Genomic DNA, 9,615 nt, shown 5'->3' on the forward strand with positions numbered 1-9,615 from the left:
ATATCTCTTGGAAATGAGAATACCTAACATGAGACTGGGCACGGTGGCTCATACCTGTAATCCAGCAATTTGGGAGGCTGAGGCGGGTGGACCACTTAAGGTCAAGAGTTCAAGACCAGCCTGGCCAACATGGCAAAACCCTGTCTCCGCTAAAAACACAAAAATCAACCAGGTGTGGTGGTGTGCTCCTGTAATCCTAGCTACTCTGGAGGCTGAGGCAGGAGAATCACTTGAACCCAGGAGGTGGAGGTTACAGTGAGCCGAGATCATGGCGCCACTGCACTCCAGCCGGACAACAAGAGTGAGACTCTGTCTCAAAATAAAATAAAATAAAATAAAAGAAGAAGAAAAAATAAACAAACCCTAACATTTCTGATGCATTTATTAAGGACCAAAAACTCTATTGGATGTGGCACATGCATGATCTCATTGACACTGCTCAGAACTCGATGAATCAGCATTTATATGGCCATTTTAAAGGTGAAGGAACTGGACTGCAGAGAAGTTGAATGACATATCCCACAGCATTTGGCCATTTTTCTGACTCTAAAAGCCCTATCCTTGCTATGACACCATAAAAAAAAAAAAAAAAGAAAAATCCAGTGGGAAGGAAAACATTAGCTGGAAATGTCAAGGGATGGGCACAAATGCAAAAATTTTTAGTTTAAAGGACATTACAACATTAATAATCAATCAAATTCCATTTTTCTAATTGTGTCCCCATTATACAAGATAATGACTATACTAAGTTTTAGGTTCTAGAAAACATGAATATTACATATTAAAATAAAAGACTTATACATCTTTTTCTGCCTGGGAGTCATAAATGAATATTTTTTTCACTTGACTGTGAGCTTCCTGAGGGCAGGACCTCACTGTGAGGTTGTGCAGCATGTCCCCAGTGCCCAAAGAGCAGCTACCACAGAAAATTCAGTCAGTAAATACTTGTTGGAATGACTTAAAATGTTAGGTTGGGCAACCTTTATTCCTGAAAGGTCCCTGTAAACAGGCAAAACAATAGCCCCTGAAAGATGTACACATTCTAAGTCCCAAAATGTATGACTATGTTACCTTACATGGAAAAATGGGACTTGCAGATATGATTACGATTAAGGACATTGAGGTAGGAAAATTATTTCCTACCCCTGGATGACCCAAGTGGGCTCAATATAATCACAAAGCTCCTGAAAATCAGAAGGCCTTTCTTGGCTGTGGCCAGAGGGAAATGTGACCATGGAAGGATGGTCAGAGTGATGCAGTGTAGCTGGCTTTCAAGATGGCAGAAGGGAGCCAGCAAATGTGGGCAGCCTGGGAAAGCTGGAAAAGGCAGAGAAAGGAGTGCTCTCCAAGCACTTCCAGGACATGGCCTGCTGACACTTTGATTTTAGCCAAGACTCGTGTTGAACTTTTACGGAAAGGTAAAATAGTATATATGTACTCTTTTAAACTCCTAAATTTATAGTAATTTAATTTGTTATAGCAATGTTAGAAAACTAATACAATGCTATTGAACAATTTATCACTTATTTCTTGCAAATTAGCAAGATGAGTAGCTCTTCCAAGTTTTTTAAGGCTAAACTCTCTAAGAATGCTGCAAAGCACTGAGTCTGCAATCCCACTCTTCACTACCACACTCCACTCAGAGTCCTAAGTCTTTCAGAGTTACCCCCATCCTCCCATATAGTTCTCCTTGTCCCATCTGATCCATGTATGACTCTGAATTAACAATTCATTATAAAGAAAAGAAATTACACTATTTAAATGATACTTTATTTAAGTAAGTAAACATTGCTTAAATCTGCCTGCTGGCATGGGTATGGAAATTGTTGTGTATTGACAAAGGCTAACAGAAGCTCCCAGGATTCAAGAAAGCCAAATCTTTATAAAACACACTAGTCCTGACATACTTCAGAAATTCTTTCTCAGTTTTGTCTTTGGTCAACCCAGTGAGAAATTATCAACAAAGTGGATGAAACTTCAGCTCTGGAGTTAATCCTTCCTGGGTTCGGTTCCTGGTTTTAAATGCACCTGGGTTGCATTCTCCAGTAAGTAAGGTAACCTCTCTAAGCCTCAATTGCCAATGGAGAATAATAGAATCTATTTTTCAAGCTGCTACGAGGTTCAGAAATATCATATGCAAAGCATGTGAAAAGGGTTAGGCCGATAATCAATAATAGTAATCATTTTAATTTAATTTTGAGATAACATGGGGAAAGGATATATAATCCCTAAAACTAAAATAAACTCAAAGAGATTTCAAATCCTTTAGCCAACCCACTGTCATCAAATATCCCAACCTATAAAAGTTTATGACCTGTTTGCAGGGCAACAGGGAGAGCCATGACCAAAAGCTGTGAACAGAACACAGAGCTTGGATTCCAGTGACTTGACTTTAGTTTGAAGTCTACCATTATTCAGCTGTGCGGTCTTGCATAAGTTTATTTTCAGCCTTGACCTCCTCATCCATTAACAAACCTACTGACTCGATTTCGAAATAAATCCAGAAGCTAACCACGACTGCCACCAATCTAGCCCTGAGCCCAGAGCCTTTCAGACGGCCTCCTACCTAGAATCAATCACACAGTCCATTCTCCATTCAGAGGCCAGGAAAATACCTTGTAAAAATGTAAATTAGATTGTGTCACTCTTCTGCTCAAAATCCTCCAAGAGCTGCCTAGTGTATTCTCAAAATCCCAAGGCCCTACTTCAATGTTCATCTTTACCTAAGCTCTGGCCCCTTCCCCTGCTGGTGGATCTGGTGGCCTAAGGCTGCCCCTTGCACTCCCTCAGCTTCAGCCACACTCACCTCTTTTCTCTTCCTCAACACACCTCTCCACTGAGAAAGCACTTTTCCTGCTATTTACATGGCTGACTTCCTCACCTCCTTCCGATCTCTACTCAAAGTAAATTACCACAGGGGTCTTACTATTATTATCTTAAAATAAGATCGCAACTCTGGGTCCTGAACCTCTTTCAGGCTTTACTACACCACAGTACACACTCATGTATTGTTTGTCTAATGGCAGCAGAGCAAGGATTCCATCCATTTTATTCACTGTTGTATCTCAAGCATGAAGTTGAGTGCAGGGAACATAGGAGGTACCCCATAGATATTACTGAATGAATGAATCAGTTAAATATGAATAATAGCACCTCCTTTACAAAGTTCTTTTAAGGATTCTAAGTAATTTGTGAATGTCTTTTGTAAACAGCGAAATACCATGCAAATATAACATTTTATGATTTTGTATTCCGGAGAATCTGCGTTCCTTACTTTTGTAACCTGAACATTCATTATGAACAAAAGTTGCTTTCATTTCCCTTTTTCTACCCAAAACCTCATTGTTATTTTTCATTTCTTATTCTGTTCCCTAAAGAGATGAAGAGAAAAATCCCAAATCTGAAGATAATAATAATGAGGACTAAGGTATCCTAAGTGTCTGTTATGGGAAAACAATACCAACCAACCATACCTTATGGGGTGCTGTTTTTGTGGCAGTCCCCGTGCTAAGCATTCTCTGCATGATGTTTCCTTTAATCCACAAAACAACCCCGTGAGTCAGTGTTATTTTTATCCCAATTTACTGGTGAAGAAACGGGTTTGAAGAGGGTCAGTGATACTCCCCGTCACGCAGCTAGTAAGTGGTAGAGCTGACATGCAAACACAGGCAGTCTGGCTCCAGAGTTTATAAACCATCACAGTGCTCTATGGATGAATCACTGCCCTAGGCAGCTGGCTACATTTTTTTTTTCATTCAATCACAACCAACCGCCACTATCTCCATTCTGCAGTTTAAAAAACATAAGCTTCGGGAGATTCAGAAAACACCTCAAGATGAAACAGCGGGCAAGGTGCACATCCTAGATGGGACCTCAGGTCTGTTATCTACCAACTGGCTTACCCTTGACCTGCGCAGGCCCCAGAGCAAAAGGATAAATGGAAGCCACTATTGTACCTGCTCTTAATTAAGCAATTGACACATAAAAATATGTTCTGTCCTCCTTCCTGATCAAGGACATCCAAAATAATCTGAGCTCTAGGTTCCAGTGGAAGATTTGGGGACTCCTTGGAGCTCTATGCTGAGCATGGTGAAATGGGAAGAGTTGGCCCTCAGTGCTGGGCCATTCCTGTCTTTCCCTGCCCAGCCCATTTGGAGTGGGCTCAAGGTGGACCGGGCATGGGAATTTTCAGGTCTTTGTGCTTGAGGTTGGTAGTGAACAGGCAGTAATGGGACCAGGTTCAGGCTTGGGATGCCACAGTTTCCCTGAGGATGCTTTCAAATCATGGAGACAAGCAGGACCAGAGGGTGACCAGAGCAAGTCCCTTAAAAGGGCAGAGCCCAGGACAGGTGTTGCTGCTGTCTGAGCCTAAGGGAGGTCCTGACTTTTAAACTGTGCCCTCAGCCTCTAGGCTCCCGCTCTGTTTCTTCTCAGGGAGAGGAACAATAATTGGCTTTTTTCCTTGGATGCATCCTCTTTCTCATTCAATTTTCTTTTTAAAAATTAAAAATCTTTATTCTTACATATAATTTATAAAAGGGCCCAAAATGTATAAATATTATTTATGGCTATTCCATGAATATCAAGTCTCATCAACCAAATTGCTTAGAAAGAAGCAATTTCTGATTTGCTCATTATATCTGTCCTGCTAATCCATTTACCAACTTCATTTTACACACATGTCTGACCATCATTAATCCCATCAAACCAGGGCCTTCAGCATTGCATTGCAATTGGTTTTTAAACTTACTGTCAACTGGGGAGCCATTGACTCTCCACTTGATTGTGGGTTGAGGTTCTCCTTCAGCCTCACATAACAAGATGCCATTGCTCCCAGTGCTATACACAGCACTCTGAGGCTTCTTTGTCCAGCGAGGAGGCTCTGGATATAAAGTGAAGAGCTCATGAGAGATGTTATCTATGTCAAAAAGTCCAAAAATGTTAAGGCCTGTATTTCTACTTTGCACCAGCAGAGAGCAGACACCACGAAAGGTTTAATAGTAGCTCTTTTTGGTAAACTTGTTCTGCAAAGCAAGGTGGGAGCTACTTTTGCGTTGTAGGGTGTGTGTGTGCGCGTGCACGTGTGTGTTTGTGTTTAATTTGGACTCAACATGTATAATAAATCGACATACTAAAAATAGTTATATACAACCACTTTATTTAGCTATACAAGTAGCTACCCAACTAGGAAAAAACTGAGGGAAGAATAAGCAGATGGTGAATTTATTTCGAGCTGACTACAGGTTATTTTCAAGCTGCAGCATGGCATCTAAAAAGGTGGATACACAAGAATTATATTTTAAGAATTTTAAAAATAAAACTAATTAAAATGTTTAATGTTTATTTTGAATATTTCTTAATTAGTGATCTTATAGCATTTATATATATAATCAATTTGGAAAATAGTATTTCCTAGAGTTTTTTTTTTTTTGTAAGAGGGGAGAGAGAGAAGCCCAAAAGCAGTGTTTAGTTTTCTGCAGTCAAAGCAATTAAGCAAAAGGTACCTTAAAATTACCTGTATCTTTCTATGCCCTAATGCTCCAGAATTACAATACTACAAAGTATGTCAGAAATTGATGAGACATTTTACTTGACTTCAAACATTATTTCCTTGTTTTATAACTTCATGAATATTGCTATATCAGGGGTAAATAAGAGGTTTAAAGTGTGGATGGTTTGGATAATTTAATTTCAGAGAACATTGCACAAAACCTGCAGGTAGCAAATCTCATCAAATGTAGTTTGGTTATTTCACCCAAAGATACTTTAGATTTCCATTTTTAGTCAAAAAGAAAAGTCTTCAAAGATATATGTATGTATACAATGAAAAAATATCAGTAAAATTTTTCTAAGTAAAGGAGGAAAATGAGGATTATGTAAAAAGGAAATACCTGTAAGTTCACTATAAGAAACAAATGTATACAACTAACCCTGGCAAGTTCAAGTTCAAGGAAGATGAGTGCACTCCACAGGGTGTTGACTTAATTGTTAAGTTCCAAGTTAAATATCTGTATTCATAAGCTGTACTACCTGTAGATATTTAGTCACTTGGTTTAAAATACACTAGTCCAAATTATAAATTGCAGATCACTTTCTGAGGTGAAGGTTTATTTTTGTCTATTTTGCATTTTTTGATGATATCCTTACTTTTTTCTGGTATTTTAATACAAGCAATACAAAACTAAATATCTGTAAGTTAGAGAAAAATATTCCATGAACATGAACATTATGGTATATCATATTTATAGTAGAAAATTACAACAATTGCTTTCAATGTATGCAAAAATAAAGAAAATCAAGCAATGATGATATTTCTGTAAATCTTCATGAATAATTACTATTATCATTAGGACATTTACTATTAGGACTATTAGTAATATTAGTATTACTGAAAGAGGTCCCAAATTATCACCTCATCCAATGCTTTCACCTTACAGAGGGCTGAGCTTTGCAGAAGTTGCCTGAATTGGCCAGGGCCACCAGCAAAGGAAGCTCCAGTTCCTGTCCTTGCCATTCCATAGATATATACACAGCAACTATAGATGAGCAGCATTAAGACTCTGAAGTCATGTGATTTTGTTTCTAATTCAGTGTTATCTTATGAATTTGTACCAAAGACAGGAAAGAAGGTTAATTCAATTTATGCCTCCAAGTCCAAGCTCCCCCTATATTTATCAACTGACTCCAGAAGTTCTGAGCATTCACTAGGCTTCATCACTATACTTTACCTTCACCCTTCTGTATAAGCTTTCTTTGTAATTGCTTGAACATTTACTTTGATGCTTTTCATCTGTTTCTCCTATAGAAGTAAGGTGGTCCTGAGTCATGTAATATTGAGAGAGATTTCAAGCTTGTCCTACTCAGAAACAGCTGCTTCTTGAGCCTTAAAACCAAAAATTCTGAGGAAAAAAGCCATCCTCATAAAAACCCATTCTTTTAGCTATTATCCTAAGATATATGGTAGCAGGTGAAAATTGCTTATGTTGAAACTTTATGCATTTTCTCATAATTGTAAATACAAAAATAAGATGATGAATATCTTTCGTGTTGCTGGAAACAGAGATGCAAATGTCTGAACATTGGGACTATATATTAAGCAAGCTAAATAGAGATGTTCATCACTAGGAAAAAAGCAAAATAAAACAAACTTGGTACCTATAAAACATACAACACAGTGGTTATTTTTAGTAAAACTGTTTCTTCACAGGTTCTTATTAAAATCTATATTCTAATAAACAAAAAATTGTTAGGTTCAACAAAAATTGGATTTAACTGCAACATTTTAGAAATAGATTTGTTATTTGAAAAAAAGGATTTCTCAAGTATATGAATGACTGAGTTGCATTTGATTTTATGACAACCTTTGAAAATGCAAAAACATTTTGGATTATATTATGGCTCTATAATTATATACAAATGCTTTCCTATTTCACTTACTAAAGTTCAAAGGCTTTAAATAATTCAAAAGTTGACAACATAAAAATTATTTCTCGGAGCTTATTTTTAAGTAATCTATTGAAATGTGATGTGATTATATTTTGATTTCTGGATATAGACTGTTTTAGATGTCACTCTAATATATCTCTTTTTATTGAATGTGTAATTAATCATATCCTAGATATTTAGAATATATAGTTGTACCTAGTCAAGACATCCTGGCTGCTTTTGCTCATACATATTATAGGATTTGAAGTACAGTCTGATTTCATATTTCGGATGTTGCAACCTAAATTACAAGCTCACAGGATTTTATTATGTTTAGTAATAGGAAAGACATTGCACATACAGAAAGAATCCAACCCAATCCATGATTTTACTTAAGCACAATGGGTGTTTTCAGAATGGAGTAGATTTTTCAAAATACATAATAGCATTGCTATTTTCTCACATGGCAAATCTCTGTTATTTAATTCGGGCTTCTAAAAAAGAGACAAAAAAAGAAAAGGAGAGGGTGCAGGAAGGCAGAAAAAATTGAATAAACACAAGTTCATCCATCCAGATGATTAACAGTTTTTATTTATCACTTCCACACTTTAGGAAAAAAAAAAAAAAGACATCTTAAGCTCAATTTGCTTTTCACGTGCATAGGTAAAAAGAAACTCCAAAAACATACAACTGAAGGTACACTTAACAGTTTCCTACTAAAGAGAGAGGATAAGAAGTTCCTCATAAAATATCATTTACATCTCAATAGTGCTAATAGCTGTTTTATGAGTAGTGAGAACAATTTGTTCTAGAAATCTATATTCCTTTGGAATCATATAGTCAACATCTTAAATTGCATAATTAATTTTACATCTTTGATTTTTTTTGTGCAACCCTTGCAATTCTTTTGAAAGGTTTGGTTTTATAGTCAAGAAAACTGTGGCCAGATTGTTAAAATATTCAGCTACCGTAGCTATGTTCCAGCCATCTGGAAGGAGTTCTAATAGTCAGCAACTTGGAGGAGAATCTAACAATTAGATATGTCTAGTTCGTGGGTGTGTGTGTGCTGGGGAGGGGAGGAAGGGATTACAGAAAAATACCCCTGTTGCATGATGTAGCCAAATTACATAGAAACACCAAATGATGACTAAAAATATACATAAAATAAATCTTTCAAACTCCTCTTCTCTGAATTGCTTTGTGAATAATTTAATGTCAGAGGAATATATCACTGTTTGCCAGATGTTGACATTAATGTATAATATTGGGCTTTCTTCTATCTAAGTTTTGCTTTTGTCAAGTCAAAGAAAATAAAATTCTCAACTTTAGTTTTCTGTTCTTCATACCTTAAATAATAATACACATTATGGAGTAGGCTTGGAAATACAGTGTTATTCCAAACAGGGGTATGACTAAATCAGCTATCTTAACATCTACTTGGGAGGGGAATTTGTGTCTGAGTCCCCTTTTTTCCCCCCATTAGTTTAAACAACAGGCCATTACTTAGGTGTTCCTTGTGTAAACTAAAGCTTTAAGAGGTGAACTTTATTGGAATATTAATGGGTGCCTTAGAGCACTAGTTCACTAAATTGTAGTCTAAAAAGAATAATTCCTTGCAATAGTTAAGCTTACACTGCACTAAATAAGTACAAATGCAGTAATCATTCCATTAATTTGATCAATACAGTCAACTAAATTGTAGATAGAAAGCCTCGGTGTGATTGGATCCACAGAAAATAGTCTGTGTCAATCACATTCAGGGGACTAGACAACCTTCACATCAGTCAAACAGGCACAGCCCTAATAACTACATTCCACATTTAAATGATATCATTTTTGCCTACTTATTCCTATAAATGTAACTAATGCCAATAAAACCTTGATTGATCAAAATCTCTGAATTTATAGAGAGATGATGACTTGAATATAATGTTTTTGCACTTTTTGAGAGAATTTATATTATAGCATAGTCTATTCTTTTTTGCCTGTAAGAAACATATTGAATTTATCACCTGAACCCAAGATATGGATTACAAAAATGTTATATCCAGGAAAGAGCTAACACAACAATTTGCCTGCTTCTTTCATTTATTTGGTGAAGAGCCTCAGGTACAGAGAGTGAAATAAATGGCGAAGGGCACAGCAAGTTAACTGCAGGATTAGGAAGCAAAATCCAAGCTTTCTTCCAGG

The 9,615-nt window shown here is 36.7% G+C and overlaps 1 protein-coding gene across 1 annotated transcript in view; it reads right to left on the reverse strand.

The window, feature by feature from the left end:
• The window catches only part of CHL1 (cell adhesion molecule L1-like), a gene marked incomplete at its 5' end in the record, with an annotated part of 122,617 nt that overhangs the window by 63,205 nt on the left and 49,797 nt on the right, over window positions 1-9,615 (reverse strand). Inside the window, one exon of the mRNA XM_011974277.1 lies at window positions 4,751-4,882. Within this exon, the coding sequence (XP_011829667.1) occupies window positions 4,751-4,882 (132 nt within the window). The remainder of the gene's footprint in view (window positions 1-4,750; window positions 4,883-9,615) is intronic.

Source organism: Mandrillus leucophaeus, unplaced genomic scaffold (genome assembly GCF_000951045.1).
Source record: "Mandrillus leucophaeus isolate KB7577 unplaced genomic scaffold, Mleu.le_1.0 Scaffold1439, whole genome shotgun sequence".
NCBI classification, from domain to species: Eukaryota; Metazoa; Chordata; class Mammalia; order Primates; family Cercopithecidae; genus Mandrillus; species Mandrillus leucophaeus.